The 24,444-nt window shown below is 34.9% G+C and overlaps 2 protein-coding genes across 2 annotated transcripts; both read right to left on the reverse strand.

The window, feature by feature from the left end:
- Positions 1–7,495: 7,495 nt before the first annotated feature.
- On the reverse strand, positions 7,496–9,165 carry LOC113781159 (inositol-tetrakisphosphate 1-kinase 1-like). Its single transcript, XM_027327032.1, has one exon. The coding sequence runs from the start codon at positions 8,927–8,929 to the stop codon at positions 7,820–7,822; it is 1,110 nt and encodes a 369-aa protein (XP_027182833.1). The 5' UTR covers positions 8,930–9,165; the 3' UTR covers positions 7,496–7,819.
- An 11,086-nt stretch (positions 9,166–20,251) lies between these two features.
- On the reverse strand, positions 20,252–20,866 carry LOC113780022 (probable leucine-rich repeat receptor-like protein kinase At2g33170). Its single transcript, XM_027325843.1, has one exon. The coding sequence runs from the start codon at positions 20,864–20,866 to the stop codon at positions 20,252–20,254; it is 615 nt and encodes a 204-aa protein (XP_027181644.1).
- Between the last annotated feature and the right edge of the window lie 3,578 nt (positions 20,867–24,444).

Here is a 24,444-nt window from a genome sequence, read left to right on the forward strand (position 1 = left end):
GCATCTGCAGTCACTAATTATAAGATAAATTTTCCTTATGTATTGATTTTGAGGGTAGGAAAAATCTTCATCACTTCATTGACTTCCTTAAGAAACAAAATCTTAGTCATAGATAAGATTTGTTAAAACGTTATCTACGTGAGACAAGACAGGCATCCAAGTTTAAGCGTTAATCATCTTTCTTTTTTTTTTCCCTCAAGTTGTAGTGGGGCTGTTTGTAGAATTTCTTCTTGTTAATTATATACTGGGCCATGCCTCTTTTTGAGTGTCCAAGTGCCATTTCTGTTTTGGTGCAGTTCTACTTAGCATTGTTTGCCCAATTTTCTTGGAAAAAACACACAAGTGGAGTAGTGCAGGTCTGGTGCAGCATCATATAATAATAATCAACCAAACTAGATGGAGGAAAGCTAAACAACTCTGCCAGAAAGAGACTCTTAAAATTATCAAAGAGATGCAGGGAGACATCGACTACTTCATATCAGTCTTCTTAACTCATCTTCTGGCGCCTAGTAAACTCACTAGCTGTGATGTTGTTGTATACCTTTGTAGATAGCAATAAGATGAAACTCAGGTTGGAAAAAAGAATGAGGATGACAATTAGGTGTTATTACCATGTAATATATCCAGGCATTTATGACCATTCTCTAGAATTCTAGGGCCTAAGACGTCCTCATTCCTACTCATTTGTGAGCTGCTCTGGCACAATTCACTTTGTCCTCCTGGCAAATAAGAAGAATTCGTAAAGGAGAAAAAGAAAATTAATCAAAAGAAGAAACTTTCCCGTGGACATATTTTTTATATTCAAATAAAGTTCTCAATTACAAAATTTCATAATGTATTTAGGAATCATTAAATAGTGATGAATATGAATCAATAGAATTAAAAAAAGAAACAAATCTAGAATATGACATTCTGAAAACATTATTTACTTTTTCTCAATAGATTTCAAGTTACACGCAAGGGCCTTTGTATATCAGAAAATTAAAGGAACTGTAATGATCGTAAGGGAGTTTAAATGCACTATGATTCAAGTCAGATGTTTGTTACCTATTAGGTAAGTTTACTTTCGTGCAATTTAAGCCACTAACTACACAAGGCCACATATTTTAACAGCAAAGGCTCGAATCATTATGTGGTCTGTATATGACTTACCTAACTAACGCTAAATTTAGGCCTCCGAGTAACTCATATGACTAGTACTGCTAACTGTTAAGCCTTAATTAAATCCCTAGGGTCCAAGCCTCTAGCAGTCTCTGCTTTAGTATACAGTATAAACCTATTCTAACCCCTAAGGCTACATACTGACCAAATTGCAGCCTGGTCCTATCATACATTATTGAATATTGATCTCTATCTATTAAGCAAAGGTTGGCAAGTATACTTACCTAGTGATCGACTTAGCAACAGAGCACTTGGCATATCCCTAGAAGAAAAAATCAGTGCAGCAGCTTAAAAGGTCAAACAAAATGTACAATTGCAACTGTGCCATGCAATGCGAATATGGTAAATTGGATACTGCAATTTGCTTGTGTTACAGGGTCCTAGTTGACAATACCAATAACATCCATTTACTCAGAGTTCTATCTAAGGTTAGGCATAGATTTAGCGATACTTCAAATCATGGAACTGCAAGGAAGTCAACAAAGGTAATTAATTAACTCACACTGTTACTATTCAATAATCATAGGAAGCAGATGACAAGGTAGGATAAGACATGCTTGCTTTGCTAACTTTCGTTGTGGTCCTGCTAAAATTTGTCTTTGAAATATCAAAACGTTTCTTGTAGATGAAACTCCTAGTCACACATTTATGGAACCTTTCTAATAAAGCTGTCTACTTTACATTCATGACAAACTTCCAAGCATGGAAATGCATGGAAGAAAATTAAAGTAAAACTTGAACTTTCAAAACTATGATGTATTTCTTGCTCTGACATTCAGTACCAATTTCGACTGTCCAAAAACCAGTTGGATGATTTGAAAACTCACACTTGACTGTTGCATGCGCCTTGAATGCTGAACAAAAAACTCAACATTGATATTCTGCTACAGTAAGCTCATTAACATTCTGCTCAGGCATACTTACATATTTACATACTCTGCAATGCTTGTCATACAAAAATAATCAAAACTTTATCTGAAGATTTACAACATTTAGCAGTCACCTGAATTTCTGAGGAAGTTTCTGAACTACAATTCCAGAAAGCGTATCATTGACAACCAACAGAATCCTCCACCCAGGAAGAAGCAACAGTCATTGCTCAACAGTTAAAGATGCTGCAATTCCTGCCATTACAAATAGAGACACCTGATATCATACACTAGTATATCTTGAACAGAATCAAAACAAAACCAAAGAAAGTTAAGCTTGCATTGTACTATCAACCAAATATACACTCCACCATGATTTGCTTCCAGAGAGTGAATGAATCTATTTATCATTAAATAATTATGTACATGAAACTGTTCACTGCAGATACATTCCTGAAAATTTTGTTTGTTGGAGCAGAAGTAGAAAAATCTTCTTTGTAGGTTAACCCTTCGATTGCTGTATTTTTTCAACTGTTGTTCAAGCGCCCCAATAACAAGCTCTTAGTTTGATATTTAAACATAATCAATCCATGTAAACTTTATTAACTTTCGAAACGTCAATAGTCGTAGCTGTGATTACAAAAAAATACATCTCATGTATTTCATTTCAGAGTCTTTGATTACCGAATTAATATATATATCTAACTATCAAACCTTTAAAAACTTCTGAATATCCATCATGTGCAAGTTATTTGCTAGCATCACACACACAAGCATGAGAGAGAGAGAGAGAGAGAGAGAGAGAGAGAGGGAGAAAGTGAGAGGACTGAGGAGGAAGTATGACAAAAGTTTTTCTGCCTTGTACTATTTCTGCTAAATAGGTAAATAATAGAAACCAATATACAATGCACTCGACCTAGAACAATGGAAGGAGCAGTTGGGCAGAATCAGAATCACTTGAGAGAGAGAGAGAGAGAGAGATAAGGGAGGAAGGAGGATAAGATGACATCAAAGATCTTTCTGTAACATACTGCAATCAACCAATGTAGCATCTGCAAAACCACCTATAAACAGAAAATCGACAAACTATAAACAGCAGTTAGAAGGATAACAGAGAAAAGGAAGGTGGTGCTAATTGTGCTTGACTCAATAGCAGAAGTTTTCATAGAATGTCATCTCATAAGCCAACATTGATACATGCATTTTCCAGATTACACTATAAACTGCATAAAGCAAAAGTTTGAAGGAAACAAAAGCAAAACCATTAATGACAAAAGTGAATGACACAAATGCACAAAAACGAATTGGCAAGCGTGTACATTCTTAAATGGTGAACTCAACTTCTTTAACCACCCTTAGAAAATGAGCACCTCTCACTTAGACCATGAAACAGGTTCTTCGAACCCACTAATTTGAAAGAACAATCCTTTGTGATTCTATAACAGTATCTATTATCTTTAATGGGCAGGTTCGCATTATGCTTAAATAATTAATCCCTTCTGGGGAATAAAAAATTAATCCCTTCTGGAATGCAAAAAGAGCAAGTGAGGTTGCAAAAACTAGGAGGAAAAGCCAAGTCAAGAACTTCGCTCCAGAGTCTCTCAACATGAATTCTCTTTCTAACAAACCAAAAATGATTTCTGGCATCTACTTTGAAAGCATTTTGCGTCTCTATAGACAATAATGTTCCCAAAAACAGAGAGTTCTCTTCTGTTTACATATTTCCACATCAAGATGTCCTTTCTAAATCCATCCCACCTTCAGCATATTCACCCATTCCATTCTCACTCTCTGGTCTTACCGTCATCGCAAATATCCCATGCTAAAGATGAGTACCAATTTATCCAAAACAGACAAAAATATGTCCAAAAGTGCTCTACCACTGGCTTTTGCTGAAGAGTAAGTATGGAGATTAAATTTCTTGGACTCTTTCCAATTATACTGCTTTAACTTGTTCCTATCTCACACATAAATTGAGAGTACTACCTGTTGTATCCAAAATTAGGTCCTCTTAACTTTCTAGAAACTTCATCTATCATTAGTATTATCATTTAAAAACTTGCACAATTAAGACCAGTTCATTTAACACCACCATAGTTTACAGCAATCCATGTGCCACTTAATTTTTTCTTAAGAAACAGTAAACTATACCTCAATGTTTCATGCATTTGCCAGGCTAAAACAGTTCCTTTTCAAACAAATAATGTTCACCTAGTAACATCTAATTCTTGCTAAATTATCTCCCAGATTTCAAGCTCTAGTATGTCTTTGTCATCTGGATGCATTTAACTTTGCAGAAAACAAAAGAATAAATAAACTGATTAGGACTTTCTTCATCCAAACTTAAACCTCAATTTGCATTTAAGAACTTGTAAAGAAACTACTGCTAAAAAAGTATCTTGTATGCTCATCTTGGTTAGCAAGTCCATATACATATGTTCTTCATCTTTACTAGTCATTGCTCATCATCCAGAATGATACAGGAATACTTCTGCGCTTTATATGTAGCACTTACTAGCATGCTTTATTCTGAGGGCATAGTTAAAACATTCATCATGCATAATTATTATTGTTCCTTTACCAAATCTCATGACGTTTCTCTTTTGTTTCAACAGAAAAAAGAAATATGTAAAACAGAGAAGAAGCATGACAAAAATTGCATTGACATTACAGGAACATTCTATCCACTAGGGAGAACTACTGAGTACTTGAAAGAGATACAAAACCATATACTTTAAATATTTAGAGTAATAATGGTTCCCTCTCATTTTGGGAAACAAAGTAAACAAAAAACCTGAAATTCTATGGGAAACTTAAAGATGCTGAAATAGTTGAGAGGAGAGTATATAGGTGTTGCTAAAAAAGTTCACTCACCAGAAAATGTAAATAGAGATAGCAAATTCCCATCCCGAACTCTTTTCCTTCACAATTCCTGATAACCCATTAGCATCCTGAGATTTTCATTGTAATTCCCAGTAATAATTGCTGCACCACCTAGCAAATAGCAATCAAATTTCAAACTGATATCATTAAATGAATCTATGCTTGTATTTGATTGTGAATAATATGACAGATTCAAGAAACTTACAATGGCAATTATGAATTAAAATGTCAGAAAATTTTTGACATTTCATAAACTATAGCCTAGAGCACATGCTCCACGACAAGCTGCTCTATTAGGAGTTATTAGTAAAACCGGCAAAAAGGAATAATCTTAAGTCACTTTACTTTGATCACGTTAGGAAACATTCTTATCAACAGCCAAGACAAGTAAATGGAGCCACTTGTCTTAAGGTACATCAATACTCAATAGCAGCTTCTTCAGTAATCATGTCTACCATATGGAACAACTGATACAAATGCATGAATTCTCTACAATCTTATTAAAAATGCATTGGATGATAATGCAAGTTTAAAGAAGACTACGCTTTGCATAGCATGCTGAAACCTTCCATCCACATAGTGACATCCCAGATAAGAAAAGAAAGAAAGCAAACATGGATAATACATGTTTAAGATTGCAGAGGAAGGGGGGACTGAATCACACCTTATTCTTTACTCGCAATCAGCCATCCTAGACAGCGTCAATACAGGTGTTTTGTATCTATTTTTAAATATCTCACAATGAGAAACCATAAATCTGGAGCTGCTTCTTCTCATTGATGCTCCCAAAAGTTTGGGTCATAAAATCTGTATTCGGTCACCAAGGATGCAAATCAGTGCAAACAATTGCAGATGAATGCATTGGAAATGAGCCTTTAATGAAATAAGGATACCTGAGAGACATACTAGCTTGAAAAGCCAGTAGTTGACAGCCAAATCTCCAAAAATACCAAATGACGAGACTTTTAAACTGCACGGTCAAACGAATGACACTAGGTAACTATTTGAATTTGACAAAAAACCACCTCTACATCACATACACGATACGGATAACAATCAAATATATATACACCTTTAACCAGACAAAAGTGTTGGCATTGAGATGATACAAAAAGCTCTTCAAGACTGAGTCACAGAAAAACCATGACCAATAAAAAGTAATTCACATAGCATCTAAAAAATCAAAGATATGAGCAGTAACTGACTATGGAAGCTTGTAGAGAGAAACTGTGTTAAAGAAAATTTGATCAATAAAATTTGATCAAGAAAAGTATGCATCAAAAGAAAATTTGATAAATTTGGTAACACGTGGAAAAGTAAGAAACAAGCATCCAAGATAAATTTTTCTCTGTGATGGGTTACTAATTAAAAGGATTTTCCCCTACATATTTCTATACATTTTTGGCATTGGTTAAGCCTTTGAATAGAATACTCACTTTCAGTACGATCACAGATGGGAGGAAGCACAGAAGTCAAATTCAAAACTACCTCAACCTTCCACAACCCAGACTAGCTTCATAATGCTTATATTTGGCAATACAGCTTCTTTGTTGAGATAAAAGTTTATAAAGCACTCCCATCTGAAGAGCCTTGCTACTACACTTGGACCCTTCAATAACTTAACAAAGTCACCTTGTCGACATCTCATTTGCACCTTGCTGCACCTGAGAACTAGTTTTATAAGGCATTCACCTTTGGCAACTATTGCATCATGGAAAACCCTTAGTTGATGATCAGGTTCTGGGTATGTAATATTGAATAACTGGACTTTGCTAATCTTAATGAACCCTCCTGATTCATCTTGGGATGCTTGTTACAAGGATCCCATTTCACTACCTTTGACAAATGCTAGTGATAGATGCAACAAGAGAAAACAGACAAAAATGCAGGTTTTAAGTATCACAGATATGCATACTAGAAATGGAGACAACAAATTCATTAACATCCAACATACAGATTCCAAAACTGACCCCCAGAAAAAAACAAGTCAATATTACATATATTATCCAACAATGTAACCACAAACAACAAGAGAATAAGCCCTCTAACCAACATCCTGCTTCCGGAAAGCAGCCTGGTCAAACTGGGTATCCAAATGAATCCTTTGAACCACTGCAGATGCTTTCAGAAGCAACTAAATTCACAGTAATGTCAAGTTTGTGGATCTCCATCGAGCCCAAAAAGGTAAATCAAATAAAACCCAAGAAATTTGCTATCCTTCAAGAACAGTTTCCTGAAAGAAGCATGCTACATCTGACATAGCAATTTAGCATAGATTAGAACTGCATGCAACAACAAAATAAGCCCTGCACCTCAGATCAGGCATCTGGAGAGCAGCCTATTCAAATTGGAATCTCTAAGTCATTTAGTTACATCTACATACTTCGGACACGATTCAAAACGGAATCTTCTCATCTACAAACACCATTATCAGATATGACATAAGCTGCCCATAATCAAACTGAAGTTTATGATTGTCATTACTGTCACTTGTGGTAAGAAATACAGTGCAAAAGTAGATACTATAATCATAGTTGTAAACAAAAGACTCTAACAAGAACTTTTTTGACATAGCAAAATGATTTACGTGACCAAATGGCTAAACTCATTAAATCATGTTACCAAAGGAGTTTGCTTACATTTGCGATTTTTTGATAACTATAACCTCCCTAAACATTTCAGCCTATTCAACAGCACCTATCTATGCAATGTACATGATCAACAAGGTACACCATTTAATGTCTGTTAGCAATCTAAAACAAAGCAAGAACCTAGTTATTCACCGCTACACTACCTATCTGCCTTCTGAAGCTCTCTATGTCAAATCTGGAGAAATTTCCACCATCATTCTGCAATTACCCACCTCCTTTTTCTTCCCTCCAGATAAATCACGAAATTGCTGCAACTCAGACTTGAAGGGAATGTTCCTTTTCTTCCCGCTTAAGAGGAGAAGCCGGGATCATGCCCTCATCCTCCCCAAAACGATGATGACCGCAAATGGTATTCCTCGTGCCAATTTCACAGGTAGCCAACTTTGTAACATCAAAATCCTTATCATCACTGGTCAAAAGTTTCCAGAAAAAATCCACTAAGACAGTCTCATAATTGGGCATCTTAGCATAACCAGGAAAGTAATTAATGTCAACAACAAGATACCTATTTCCAACTTTGGCGTCCCTAATAACATCAAAATTGAATAAATGCAGCTTAGTTGCCCTCCTCAAACCCTTGGCTATCTCATTTATCAAGCTCATTGGGGGCAACTCTGCACTCTCCAAATGCATCAGTTTATAATATTTGTCAGGATTTATCTCATGAGCACCTACGTTAGATACCTGACAGAATGATAAGGACCCCTCCAAGCTCCTCAAATTCTCCTCACTGATGTCAGGCAGAGACTTCCTCTTCACACACTTCACATACTCGCCAACCACGTAGACCTTGAAAATCACCCCACCATGATTTACAAACTCCTGCAACACAATCGGTGGCTTGAGCTTATTCAGCCCGTCATTGTTATAAACCAAAAGCATCTTATGCGATTTCGCGCTGCCATCGGCAACTAACGGCTTGGCAATGACAGGAAATTTCAGACCCTCCTTTTCCACATTCACCTCCGAGACCGAACCAAAATCATAAATCACAGTCTGCTTTGGAATCCCGAACGAAGCCGTCTCCGCCCCTGCTATTTTAGACGGGTCCATTTCGAGCTCCGCCACCACCTGGAGCATCGAAATCCGGTTATGGAGCCGCTCAATTGCCTCCGGCTGGTCAATAATCAAAGCGCTAGGGCTGTTCTCCTCAAACTCCTTCAATTGCCGCTTCCAATCATCACTATACAACTTATGGAGCACGCAATCAAACGGTCCTTGATCTACCAGTTGCCGTTGGAGGTCGATTTGTACCAAATCGATGCCTCTTTCGCACGCGAGTTGCACAAGCGAGCCTTGTATGAAGCTCGCTTGCTTCTTCGGCGCCAACGCATAGCCGACCGCGAACCTTTTCGGCTCCTCCATTGTCCAAATTTCGCGAGAATCAAGAAATGCAGAGGAATTTAATCTTCGATTGGGGAAATCGATGGCTTCAACAGGATTGCCGCATTGCAAAAAAATGCAACAAAACCCCAAATAGCTCAGCACCAATTTCAACCGAAGAAAATGCTAGGGTTTTTGAAATGAAGGAATCTTTCGTGGAAATTGAGGTTAAAGAAAAAAAATTGAAATGTACATGTAGATATAAGCATGTGTGTATATAGATATATATATATATATATAGGTTCTGTAGAAAGAATAGGAAAGCAGCAAAAAATAAGACCGAGAAAGGCGAGATAGAAAAAAAGTGAGTGAAGTAGGGTATTTATAGGATAAGGGTAGGGAGGGGTCGGCAGGGATTTGATATCTTCACTCGACTGTGCTGTTCAAGTTGACGTGGACGCGCTCCATAAACGCGATTAAACGGGGCGTGACTGTGCGGTATCAGGTAAGCCGAGGGTGATGGATATGGACGGTGAGGATAGGGAGGTCTATTAAGAATGATGGAGGTGAGAATTGTTTGGGATTTGGTGAGCTAGTGGTAGTAGTAGCCATTTTGACTATGGTCTGGTGTTGTATTGATTTGGGGGAATATTTTGGATGGTTAGGGGAGAGTTGAAAAGTGGTCCTAATAATAGCCGTTGACTCCAATTGGGAAATGGGAATAAGGGATAATTTAATTTATTTTATTTTATTTTTTTTGCTTCTTGTGGATTAGATTCTATTGGTGTATTCTTTTATTCTTTTCTTAATTAAATAGTAATGGATATGGGATTGGTGTTTGTGAGAAATTAAAAAATAGTAATGATATACGTCCATATTGGTTGAGGAGGGGAATTGGATTTGTTTTATGACTTTTTGGTAAGGGGGCTTTTTCATGATTGTGACTGGTAAGAGAGAAATAGTACTACAAAATTGTGGTGAATCAAAAAGACAAAAAGGTCTTTGTTGGATAAAGGGATGTGTCTGAAATTGTCGTGCAATTCAGCTCCATTGAAAAGTTCTAAAAAGCAATTTTCGTGGGTTTTGATGTGTTCTTTGTTGCCTACGAAAATGAAAAGAGAAAGAGACGAAGATCTACGAAATTGAAAAGAAAAAGAGATAAAAGAAGAGGACAAGTGGTTTGTTTTCTTGCCTAGCTTGAAATAATGGAGTAGGCGGTGACTCAAGCCACTACTACTTGTGGTACATTTCTTGTTTTCATGTTTCTGTGCAACTTTAGCTTTTGGTGTTTTGTTGATTGCCTGTGAAAAACATGGCCAAATTGTGAGAAAAGAAGCTTCTCATTTCCTCTACTGTAATCGGGTACTGCATCATGTACAAAGAAAGGTAATAATTAAGGGGAAAAGTAGAGGGGAGAGGGTCTGTCATAAAACTACATATCAGAACTCAATATGAAGAGTTAGCTTAGACAAGGTAAAGATGGGAAACAAGTAAAACACACAAGTATATATATATATGTGTGTGTGTGTACGCGTGTATGATAATTCGTTTTTTTATTATCAATTTGTTGTGATAAAAAGGATGTATTTTATTAAGTTAGTTTGCTTGAATTTTTTTTCTTTTATGTATTTCATTCTTTTTATACAAAAGCGAGACGTTGTTGATTAAGATTTTTAAATTGTATCAAACATGAAGAAACAAGTTAGAAGATCAAAGCAATAATTAAACTTAATTTACGTTGCACTTCCTGCTAACAATTCTAAAGAATGGTTAGCAAAATTGTTATTGGTTTATACATGTAGTAAAATGAGACCAGGGCAATCAGGTGGGAGAGGAGGGGAGGGGAGCTTTTGTAACACTGTATGATAACAAGAGAGGTCTTCCTTGCCTCAACTCCATATGTTGTTGTCCCTACTATCAATGTTTAAAAATTCGGACCATTAATTGAACCGATGCAGTGATCGAGTCAAGATTCAATCAATCGAACCAGTTCAATTCTGGTTCAATATATATATATATATAGACACAGACACACACCTGTGCACAGAATGAAATATCTCATACATATCATCAGATAAAAAATTAAATATTTCTAAACACAAAAATTTTTAAAATTGTAAATTCAAACGAATAAATTCATATCAATTGTACTTACTAGAAAAAAATCTTAAATCCTACATAAACCACCACCATATTCTGAAATTAAAGAAAAGTCATTGAAACTTCTGAAATTAAACAAAATCCAATAAAACTATAAATGCTAAAACCCCAACTAACATAAGAGCAATGTTATAGTTATTCAACTTACATGTCCAATTGTCTAAATAGTATTATAATTTACAAAGAATAATATAAAAACTCATATAAGTCTATAAAACAGTCAAATTTCATTTTAGTGTGTACAAACCAGTAATTAGGTTTAGATAGAGCTGTAAACGAGTCGAATCGAATCGAGTATCTCATGTTTGAGCTTTGTTCGTTAAGCGATTCGAACAACGTTCATGTTCGTTCGTTAATTTTTGAACTCCAAACCTGTATTCGTGTTCGGTTCGTTAAGCAAAATTCATGTTCGAGTTCGTGTTTGTATTCGACTCGTTTAACATAAACGAGCCATTCGCGAACATGCTCGAAATGCTCGAATCCAAATTATTTTAAGCCTTAAATATGCCATACAAATCATTAATCATTCTAAAAAATAATTAAAGCACTAAGTAACTAAATTCTATTATTCATTAACTATATAACTAACATTAACATAAAAATAACAAATAAAACCCTCCAAATATAAAAGTCTAGTCATAAAATTAACCTTAAAATTTGTTAAATGATAATTATGTCCATGTTCGCTAACGTTCATTAAAACTCGTGAATATGCTCGTGTTCGCTAGATTATTAATTGAAAAAAAAATTCGTTCGAACTCGATTCATTTAAGATTTCGAACGAGTCTTTCACGAACACGAACGTGTCGAAATGAATCGAGCTAACGAACAGTTCAGTTCATTTTAACAGCTTTAGGTTTACATAATTTTCAATCAAATTTGTGAAAACAAAAAATCGTGGTTCACAGTTCGATCCAATTTGAACCGGTTGAATGGTTTTTTATTTTTTTGACTGATTGTTGTGTCAAGTCAACATAACCTATGAACCGGGCCGTACATATGATCGATTCATAATTCGACTGTCAAACCGACGGGTCTAGTCCAGGTTGGAAAACATTGCCTACTACTTGGCACTCAATGCTTGAAAAGGCTTAATGTATTAGTATGTTAGAAAAATGAAGTTACATCGAGAAAGTGCCAAAATATGAAAAAAAACAATAAATGTGAAAGTGTCTATATACATGATGAACTAGGTGTAAAATATGCTAAATCATAAACCAAATGTATCCCCAATCATTAACATTTTTAAAATGACTACTATTTTGGTTTGATGACTTTTTGTATAGGTTTCGCTTTTATTTCTTTATTTGGTCATGAAAGTGGCTAGTTGGAATTGGGCACTTTATTATACGCCAGTTGCACAATATTGTAGCATCTTTGCAGCGAGTGACAAAGAGGTGATGTCTTATTCGATTGAGGGATGAGGGTGGAATTCCATAAAAGTCCTAAAGCATTTTTCGTGCGTTTGTCGTGAAGGAGATAAATGAACTTCTTTGAAAATGAAAACATAAAAAGGAGAATAAAAAGAGAAGGATTGCTTCGGCAGTTGCATAAATTGACTTATATAGTTCAAAGTCATATCCAGTATCCTTGAAAGTATTGCATTAACAAATTTTACACATAATTGTAGTAGAAGGGAGAGAGAAGAGGTCTAAAACTTTGATACCAAAAACAAAAACAAGAAAAAAAGATTGAATAAAAAAAGAAGAAGAAAGGAAGAGAAGGAACACTGTTTAGCATGAAAATATGATATGGCTTTTTTTCCGAGTAAATCTTACATACATTGATAGTTTATACACTATCACGGTTAGATATACGACATATATGCAAAATTTGAATTTCAAATTTAAATTCGAATTATGTATTATGCATCTAATGTTGAAAGTGTATATACTGTCAGCGTATAGAAGATTAATCATTTCTTTAATATACCTAAATTTCACCTAACCTACCATGTATGTATACAAATTAAGAATTATTACTCTACCTTCCATTTATATATTTTTTCTAATTAATCTTATTTTTTCAAAATTCTAACACCTAAAGTACATTTTAACGAGTGTCCGATAGGCAGCCATTACACAAATCCAACATGATAATTTACAGGCTGGAGATAAAAGTACATACATGTGACAAGTAATTTGATTCTATCTAAGTTGATCAAGAGTTATACATTGCAGGAAAATACTTGTGTACATTTGGTCTGTGTTGACTTGTGGATTACATTGAAAGTTTAAAAGGCATTCTCATGTCGTCATACATTACTCGCCGTCACTTTATCTTTATCATTATATTTTATAATAATTCATGACCATGCAGTCGTTGAATATATCAAATTATTGTCTACAAGTGATTCTGTAGGCCAAACCTATTCAAATACTTACCTAAATTGAAACTATTTCTTTTTTTTTTTTCCAAACCAATCCTTATAGGCTTAATTTTTTTTTGTTTTCATTTTTCAAGTTTAATTAGTACTTGTCACTTTTTCTTTTTTTTTTCCTCTAGCTGTCCCAGACCAAAATCTAATTTTCTTTTTTTGCCGTAAAGATAACTGCTCCGTTTGAATTAACTGTTTTTTAGGGTGTTTTTGAAAAATTTTACTGTAGCAGAGTTTTTAGAGTATATTTTGAGATATTTTTAGAAAATATTTTGAAATATTTAAAAGTAGTAGAGTTTTTAAAACATATTTTGGGATATTTTTTGAATATTAAAAAATTTTAGACTACTTTTTAGAGTACCTTTTAAAGTACTTTTTAAAAACTTTTATATAATATTTGAAAAACTAATGAATCCAAACAGAGTTAACATTCTTTTAAGAGAAAAATGCAATTTTGGTACCTAAACTTTGACGCACGAGCGGTTTTAGTCCCCAAATTTTGGACGAAAACAAATTTGGTACCCGAACTTTCAAATTTTGAGCACATTAAGTACCCTTGACGATTTTTTCCCAAATTGTTACCGGAAAAAGCCATGTGACTGTCACGTGTCCGGCCAAAATGGAATAAAAAAAGGTCAAAAATGCAGTTTTGGTACCTAAACTTTGACGCACGAGCGGTTTTAGTCCCCAAATTTTGGACGAAAACAAATTTGGTACCGAACTTTCAAATTTTGAGCACATTAAGTACCCTTGACGATTTTTTCCCAAATTATTATCGAAAAAAGCCATATGACAGTCACGTGTCCGGCCACAATTGTATAAAAAAAGGCCCAAAAAATATCAAATGCCATTCTAATACTAAGTATTAAATTTAAGGACTAATAGCGTAATAAAGAAAAAATCCAAGGACTAAATAACATCACATGAGTCAACAAAACCCAAGAACCGATACAAATGAGCTCCAATTCCAGACAAATTTTGTGACTTGATTCTTAGATTAATGTACTGGAATTGGAGCTCATTTGTATCGGTTCTTGGGTTTTGTTGACTCATGTGATGTTATTTAGTCCTTGGATTTTTTCTTTATTACGCTATTAGTCCTTAAATTTAATACTTAGTATTAGAATGGCATTTGATATTTTTTGGGCCTTTTTTTATACAATTGTGGCCGGACACGTGACTGTCATATGGCTTTTTTCGATAATAATTTGGGAAAAAATCGTCAAGGGTACTTAATGTGCTCAAAATTTGAAAGTTTGGGTACCAAATTTGTTTTCGTCCAAAATTTGGGGACTAAAACCGCTCGTGCGTCAAAGTTTAGGTACCAAAACTGCATTTTTGACCTTTTTTTATTCCATTTTGGCCGGACACGTGACAGTCACATGGCTTTTTCCGGTAACAATTTGGGAAAAAATCGTCAAGGGTACTTAATGTGCTCAAAATTTGAAAGTTCGGGTACCAAATTTGTTTTCGTCCAAAATTTGGGGACTAAAACCGCTCGTGCGTCAAAGTTTAGGTACCAAAATTGCATTTTTCTCTTCTTTTAATCTAATATATCATATTCTATAGAAAGGGAGAGCCTGAAGAGATTGTATAAAGAACTAACAGGTATACAAATACTATTAGACCAAAATCTAATTGCGTCGTCCATTTACATTTCAATATTTCATCTATATCTTAAACACGCAAATTTTCCTTACACGATTGCAGTTGCGACTTTTAGATTACCTTTTGCACTTGTTCAAATGCCACATAGTGGGTCCTATAACTTCTATTTATCGGTCCCATTTTCCTGGACAAAGGTGCAACCGTTTGTGCCGGTTGTATTCATTTTTCACATCGCGTAACTTCCATTGAACACGATGTAACTTACTTTGCACACGACGTACGTAATTTTACAACACTTTTTTGCGAGCCTCACACATGGCGTGAAAATCGAGTTACATGCTGTAATCTGAGTCGCACAAATTTTTGAGGCCACATCGTGGCCGTGAACCTTCAGGAACGGTTGTCACTTGTCCGTTCCTGCCCCATTTCCCATTTTCCTGGTCTCTTGCTTTTTATCAGGTCATTTTTTTTTTCTCTTCTTATTGAGCCTTATTTGATTAAGCTATGTCTGGGTATATATATAGTGGTGCTGGCAGATGTCCAAGAACAGTGCATTTCTCGTGCATTGCATATGCGTGTAAAAAGAGAAAATGAGTTTCTATCAAAATAAAAGTGCATTATCCAGAATTTAAAATATAAAGATGTAAGTTATAAAAGCAATTACTTATAAGAATATTAAAACATTAATTAATTTCACATGATTTATCCTGTTATAAATATGATTTCACGTATAAAATTTCTTTTAATCTTTTGTTTAGCCTCTAAAAACAATGAAGAATAATTGTTTGACACAGATTTTTAATTATACTTCTCCTTCCTGTAATGACTTACACATCAAAAAAAAAAAAAGCTTAGGATCTCAAAATGTTCTTTACAAAGCATCATAAATTATGGCGTCAAAACTCCATGCACTTGCAGAGCTTTGATCATACTTTGAAGTAAAAATGACAGAAATATTTCCTAATCGTGAATGATCAGAGTGATCGTTTATTGAAAAAAAAAAAAAAAGAATCATCACAGTGGTAAGTACTTTTGTCAAGAAATTATTGAATTTTTCTTTGTCTATTTATTTCTTCGATAGAACACTGGTGCATTCTGCCCTTCGTTGGAAGGTGGGATAGGATATGAGAAAGAACACTTTCGGGAAGATCACTGATTCTATCTTCACTAGTCACGCAGTCAAAATCGTTCAAAGCTTGACGAATTGCATCCATTGCTTAAACATGACTTTAAAAAAAGAAATTCAAATTTTGTCTTCTTTATCTTGTTAATAATTGTATATGCTAGTCGCAAATAAGGTTCTTTTTGGTAAAGATTTGACTGAGTTGAAATCATGAAATAAACTAAATTGTATATGTGGCAGCCTTAATTGGTTTTCTTTGATGTAGTCTCTACTCACATCGACTCCCCCTTCCCTTCCCCTTGATTAGACTAGATTAGGTTATACCCGTTGCGACAAAAAAAAAAAGAAATCATGAAATAAACTAAAAAATATACGAAAAGTAAATGTGTTAAAGAAATGTTGTATTCTTGCCGTAATCGTGGTTTGATATTACAAAGTATTAAAAAACATACAGGCAAGCATGATAAGGAAATCGGAAATTTCTAATTCTAGGAGAGAAGATTATAAAATTTTGGGTAAAATACAGAAAACCTCCCTGTGGTTTGACTATTTAACACACTTCCTCCTCATTATTTAAAAACACCCATATTACCCACTCATGCTTTGGACTAGAATGGAATTACGCTTTTTGACCTGTGAACCGGTAGTCTGTCTATTATTAATTTTTTTCTTTTTTATTTTATTTTCCTTTCCTTTTCTATTCTTCCTCTCCTTCTTCCTCCATTCCACATTCTCCACGACTCACAATATCGAAGCAAGGGGTCTTGCTTTTCTGTTTCTCCTTTTTTTTTCCATTCTTTTCTTCTTTTTCCTTTCGCCGCGATTGCTGCCATGGCCGCTGCCACTTTGTTAGCCATTACTGCCACCATCACCTACCACGAAACTTTCAGCAACCCAAGAGACATAAATAGACAAATAAAAGGTCAGGCATCACGCTATAGTACCTTTGGCTTTGACTCCTCCCCCGCAAGGAAAGAGAGGAGAGGCCATCGGCAATTTTCCCAATTAACAAACAGACAAAAAGAAGTAACGTCCTCGGCAGATCAGGCATGGGATCAGTTTTGTCTAACGTTTTTGGAGGTGGTGAAGCCGCGGCAGCAGCTGAGTCCTCAGAGCCATCACGCGTGACGACCTTTCATTCAGCTAACCGATGGCAGCTTCACTTCAACAGCTCCAAGCAATTAAATAAATTGGTTCGTCTTCCACCTCATCGTGGTTATAATATACAATCATTGTAGTTTATGATTGAAAATTCTGTAAAATTCCCTTTTTTTTGGGGGGTTCTACTTTAATAATTTTGCCCAATGGTTATATGGAATCAGAATTACTAATTTTAATACGTAAAAAAAAATAGACAAATAAAAGGGGAAAAATGAAGGAAAAACCCTAAATCTTCGCCTTTGAACTTAATCATTGCGACGAAATTCCGAATTCAACAATGCTAGAGAGTTACGTGAATGATGAAGATCAAGGTTTACGAACCCCTGATAGAATTGGATGAAGATGAATTGATTTATCGGATCAAGTCAGACTGAATTGACAGTGGAAGTGACCAGATTTTTGGGATTCTTTGGGCAACAAGGTCCACCTAGATTCTGTGAGGTGCTATAGTAGATTTTAGCGATGAAGATTTTGGATCGAGTAAAAGAAGAAAAGGAAAGGAAAATGGAAGGGAAGAGCAAAATAGAAAAAATGAAAACTGAAGGAAAAAAAAGGAAGGAGCAAGATTTCTCCTATAAAATTTGTAAAGATACCTATGATAGTTAAGTCAAAGCACCAAAATTGAAAGAAAAAATGACTATAAAATAAAAAATATTAAAAAAATAATAATACATCACTTGCAGGTAGCATTCCGGTTACCGGTTAAATTTCACTTTAGTCTAAAACACGAGGGGGCTATATGGGTGTTTTTAAATAATGAGGAAGTAGTGTGTTAAATAGTCAAACCACATGGGAGTTTTCTGTATTTTACCCTAGTTTTAATAACAAGAGAAGAAATCTAATGTAAAATACTAAATATTTATATTGTTTGGAAGAAATACCGACAAACAACTCAATAGCAGCTTATGAATGATAACAAAATAATAATAAAAAAAGAATCTAACAAAAGCATTCGATTAAAAAGCTAAACTTTGAAAAGAAAAGCAATGTTAAAATGCAATTTAAACGTCAAACAAACATTGATAGTACCTCTGACTTCCGAACAAGAATAATTGTTTATATAATTAATAACTAAGATGTAAAGTACAATAGAACAACTTCTGATAAAAATAAAAAAAAATTTCCATGGAACATGAAGTTTTGGAAGTTTCCATGTCGTCTTGTCTAGTTACATGGACTAATACTACTAAGTTTCCAAAATTGCTGTACTTAACTGGAATTACATTAAAGTTATATTTCCTTTTTATCTTTGCATTCCTTTTTTATTGCATTTTCTTTTATCATTAGTTTCTATTGTTGCATTATGTTAATTATAATGAGGAGATTTATATACAGTGGAAAAGGGGGCTATATATGATAATTAAATATTCTTGAGGGGGCAAGAGTACAAAGTAAATTAGGTAAAGATCACAAAACTTGTATTTCACAGGAAGTTGGATAAAATCTTTAGGTGGGGTTTTTTTTTGGTGGGGATTTGGGGTGGGGGGGGGGGGGGGAGGGAAGAGGTATGAGGGGGTGCCCCCTGATTTCGTTCTTGAAGAGAGTTATAAAGTCTTTATTATTGACAACCATAAAAAAGAAAATAACTTACCTTAACAAGAACTGAACTAACAAACATTGAAAAGAGAATGAAGAAGAAGAAGAAGAGAAAGAATCATGAATTAATGAATTCAAAATTAATGGTGTCAAGCGTAAATGGATCATGAAAATGTTAAAGCATCAATTTAGCATAATTTGTCGCTTAATAGTTAATACACAGAATCACGGATGTGGCATTTCTTTCAACCCTTTTAAAACTATTTATTCTTTTTAAAAGATTCAAAGCAGAAAATATCTAAATTGACATTTCATGGTGCAAAATTAGTAGCGTAAATATGTCAAAAAGAAAAAGAAAAAGAAAAAAAAGGGTGGCAACGTAAAGAGGTAAGAGACCCCTTTTCCCCCTCCTTTGAGCTCTTCTTTTGTTTTCCTGCTAATTAAAGTCGGTTACTTTACATGCAAGACAATCAAAAGAGATAGTGATGCTATTAATGACCATTTGATGTGGTTTTCTGGCATATAAAAGGCAAAACTACAAACTTCAATAATTAATCAGAGACCATTTTGTATCAACTTGAGAATGAGATGTCCTTATCAATTTGGCAAACTTTCAATAATCCATGCTTGGAATATGATGTACTAGTACATTACGGACAAAAGAAATGTTCTTATATCATTCCAGTGAGAAGTATCTATACTGAATTAAAAATCAAGTCTTGGTCTAGAATTCTGCTTACATCTTCAACCCATTTCTCCATTCTAGTGATTGAAAGCTTTTAGAGCTAAAACTGAGGAGTATACATAACAATTGGACGCGTTGGATAGATTTTGGACTAGTTAAGATTGGGTTTTCATTTAAATAAGTTATATTCAATCCGTCCAACTTTAGATTGGATTGATTTTGAATTGAGTCTTATTGATTCATCTCAAACCCATGATACAAATATAACCCAACATATTATCTAATACATTTTGATACATAAACTCATTCACATACTTTTTCACACACAAAAAGGTTTCTTTTCACATACATAAATATATTTTCACAAACTTTCATGCACACACAAACACACACTCATTTCTTAAGCTCCTTAAAAGCACATCATAAATAGAAGGGAAAAGAGTCCCAATGGCCCTCCAACTCTTTTTCAGGTAAAGTTTTAGCCCTCCAACAATTAAAGATAAAGTTTTAGCCCTCGATCTAACAAAATAGCATATTAGTAGCCCTTCTGTCAAATCCAGCAGTTAATTATGACGGGAAGCATCATCTAGTGAGACGCGCGACCAAATATGAAGGGCACTATTGTCTCTTTGCCAAGACAGAGTAAAAATAGTTTCACCAACAATTTTTCCTCCAACAATTTCCACCCCCTTTGCTGTAAAACCCTAATGTGACTTAAATCAGAGTACTCCATCCGGACGCTGCAGCGAAAGTGGTAATTGCCGGCGTAGGAGGAGTTGTAAAGGCAGAAATGGAGTGGCGAATACGGTTGGACATGTTGGAGATAGAAGGTGGGATAGAACCTGCAAAGCTGTTGTTTTTGAGAGAAAAGTAATGGAGTTTTTGCAAGGAACCGACCCAAGAGGGAATAGATCCACCTAGCTTGTTAGCGGTGAGATTAAGGACCCGCAACCTGCGCAAATGGGTCAATTCACGGGGAAGTTCTCCTTGGAAGTTGTTCCAGCTCATATCCAGTGACACTAGAAAGGACAGATTCCCCAGCTGGGGAGGAATTGTGCCAGTAAGACCCAATTTGGAGATATTCAAGGCAATCACTCTGTAGTGATGAGAGCTGCACGTGACTCCTCTCCAGTCACAAACTGAGGTTGCAAGGGACCAGTTTTTTGCCAGAATTTGATGCGGATCTGAAGTGATTTTATCTCTCAAATCAACAAGTGCTAATTGATCAGTGGTAACATTTGTGGTGGTCATGGCTAAGCTAGCTAACACAAAACTCAACAAGGAGAGTCCAACTCCAGTGGGGAAATAGCGGTAGTACGTCTTCTTCATGACTATATAACCTGCGATGACTCAAAACTAAGTGCTGCTTCAGGTGCATATAGAATACTTACACTGATAGAGCGGTTATTTGGCACATTTTGCACCGTTATTTTGTCCTAATTTTGGCTATTCACGGTGCTAAGAATTGGAATTTCACTCATATTCGATATTTGCGTGAATTGTAGGTGGTCGGCATGAAAAATGATCTCGCGGGGTAAATTTCCAGAAGACTTTTCGTCTCAAGACGTGGCCACGCCTTAGAAGGTGGACGAAACCGAAAGCCGGACTGCGGTTCACGTGAACCGCAAGAAGCATGGGATAAAAACTTCAAAAGGCTAGCTTTTGTTGGAAGGAATTGGGCCAGACGTCTGGAGAGCTCCTGCGGCGGCTATAAAGAAAGGAAAAAGCAAGATTCAAGGGATCACTACTCTTAGCCTTAGTTTCTCTTTTTCTACTTTTCTTAGGGGAAGATTTGTCAGACGCTTTTATTTTTCTTTTGTTTCTTCTGCGGCCGAATGGGTCAGACACAGAAGACTTTTCTTTCCCTTGTTTTTGGCGTCTGCGTCTGACTCTTTTGCTTTTCGCTTTCGAATTCATTCAACTTCCGTTGGTTTTGGCATTGAACTTGGGGAATCCAGTACGGACTCCCACGCAGAGTCAAGCGAGACTTTTCATTTTTTCTATCTGCGCTACTTCACCAATCCAGATTCTGTGATGTTTGCGCGGGTGTTTTCAATTAAATCACACGGATTGACATGATGAGGAGCGGTTTTGGCGCGAGGGCGCTGTCCATCACATCTGTGAGATCTAACCGAATCTTCATTATTTCTCCCAATTTATTGCTATTCGTGCGTTTCCTGAATTAATTGTTCATGGGTATTTATATTAATTGAATATCAACGGCCGGGTATTGATTTAATTTAATAGCCTACTGCCACATTAATTAAATAGAATCCATAATTGTTCATTTAGTTAACACCTCGTGGCAACCACCATAATTGGTTTATGATGGGAAACACAAGATCTAACTTAAATAAACCCTCTTAGCGTGTTTATTGGTTAGGGTTGGGTTCTTCTAGCTTTAATGCAATTGGGTAATTAAATTCCTACGGTCGTACTTAGGGTTGTTATCTGGGTTAGAGAAGCAGTCAATGGTCGTACCTTGACTGTCGAAAAAGTAAGGAAGAGCTGGTTGTCAGAGCTTATTGATGGCTATAACCAACCTAGTGATAAATGGATGAAATATCTTTGCATCGATGAGCATTTATTTGGACCGTGCCTGAGCAGTTGATCCTTTGGGTAGAATTTATTAATTGCTATTTTTAGTTTAATTGTGCTTTGTGAGTTAGTTTTGAATTTTGTTTGTTTTATTTTATTTTATTTTTGTTTGCCTCCCATTGAAAATCCCCAATTTCGTTCTACTAATTTGGAAAGAAATAATTCCTACCTGCTCGCTGGGAATCGACCCTACTTGCCATTTTTACGCAAAACTTATATTTTTATAGACAAATCCGGTATATCGGATCAAGCAAACTCTTCGGGAACAGGGTGAATCAAGTAACCCATTGCACACCTAGGGTCCCTGCTCCAGTACTTGGATTTGTTCTATAATTATTTAATTGAGGTGGTAATTAGGATTTTTTAGTAATTATTATTGCACCCTATGGGGGCCAAGGTCAGGTGCGGTCGAAATTTTGGTTTGGTACAATTATCCAGTTATGATAATTGTACATCTCCAACATGCCCAATATCCGCAGCAACCTTCTGCGCACACAGCAAACCTTCGCCCAGGATTTTTTGAAGTCCACGAAGTAATCACCCTAGTCTCTTTCTCACATCTACACACCGGTAGAGGGGAACTGTTCATTCTTCGCATTTTCAGCTCCAACTTTGACTGGATAGAGATTTTTGTTGCTCTAACTTAAGGTAAGAGAAGAAGCTACCTTTTTACTCTCTTTTTGCTTGGTCAACCATCCTTTAGAGACTATAATGCCCTTCATATTTGGTCGCGTGTCTCACGAGATGAATCTTTCCGTCATAGTTAACTGCTGGATTTGACAGAAGAGCCACTAATATGCTATTTTGTTAGATCGAGGGCTAAACCTTTATCTTTAATTGTTAGAGGGCCAAAACTTTACCTGGGTAAGAGTTGGAGGGCCATTGGGACTCTTTTCCCTAAATAGAATAATAGTTTATATTGCTTGTATTGTGAATTTTAGCTAATAAATTATACATTTAAATAGATTAGCTAAAAAATTTGTTTACTTTATAATTTTTAATACTATTGATTGATTGAAACTTATTTTTGTCACAATTTATTAAACATTTTTAATATTCATATCCATTTTATTGTAATTTGTAATATTTCATGTATTTTGATTGTTGAGTGCTAGATTATATTATGCTTGAAAATGTAATTAAGAGATATATAATTTGTTGTATTATAATATTGATGAGGAATTATTAACAATAAAATAAAACAAGTTAGAGAAAAGTAAAAGAATGCAATTAGAATAAATTTAAAACTCTATTCTAGATACACGAAATATTAACAAACAGAAGCAAGTAGCAACCGGAGAACAACAACCGAAAAAAAGAAAAAAAGAGGAGGAAAATAACATACTCTTAAAAGGCATAATAAATTATGGGATAATTTTAGAAACCTCAAGGAGGTTTCTGACTATTTCACTCAGCTCCCCTCAGGTTTAAGAAATTACACTTATCTCCCTTGACATAGTAAAATACATATAATGCCTTTCACTTAGTAGAAAATTTTAAATTTAAGGCAATAAATTTACAAACCTAAAAAAAAAATCTATTTTGTATCTCTTTTCTATTTTTTAGTTAATATATCATCTTTTTATTATCTTCAATTTTGTGGATATTAGCAAATTGAAATTACAAAATCTACAAAGGGAGTAGATTATGTGTCAAACTAGAAGAAAATGTAGAGACTCGAAGTAATAGAGAAATAAATAATGAAATTAATGATTGAAATAGGAAGAAGAACTAAAGATGTATTTGTCATATTTTGTTTGTTGTTAAGAAAAACTTTTATAAAATGTCTATAATTACATAATGATTTCTTTCATTGTATTAGAAATTTTTTAGTATGATTTTATTGTGGAGGTAGAATATTCTCTTTGAGATATCAATATTTTTAAGGCCATAGGAGAGTTGTAATGGTGGTTCTAGGTCAAATTAGCTTATATTGAAAAGGTATTTGAGTATTGATATTTAATTCGGGGGTATAAAATTTGTTGTTAATGGGCTTTTGTGTTTTTTTTTTTTAATCGTGGCAAGTATTAATACTGTATATGCAATTTGGGATCTTTTGAACGACTACTTGATTTTAGAACTTATGCTTGGATGATTGTTAGGGATTTGGCTCATTGATTTATGCAAAGTGTGGAACAAAATGATTGAATATACTATATTTTTCTTTCTTAGTTTTGTACAAAAGGGCAATTTAGGATTTTTGAAAAAAAAAATCTAAGTTCTTGGACCTACATTGTTACTAAATAGTAAAAGTAAGGGAGGTATATGTAATTTTCAAAACATGAGGGAAGCTTTTTGTAATTGTGAAA

The sequence above is a fragment of the Coffea eugenioides genome, chromosome 8, assembly GCF_003713205.1.
Source record: "Coffea eugenioides isolate CCC68of chromosome 8, Ceug_1.0, whole genome shotgun sequence".
Taxonomy (NCBI): Eukaryota; Viridiplantae; Streptophyta; class Magnoliopsida; order Gentianales; family Rubiaceae; genus Coffea; species Coffea eugenioides.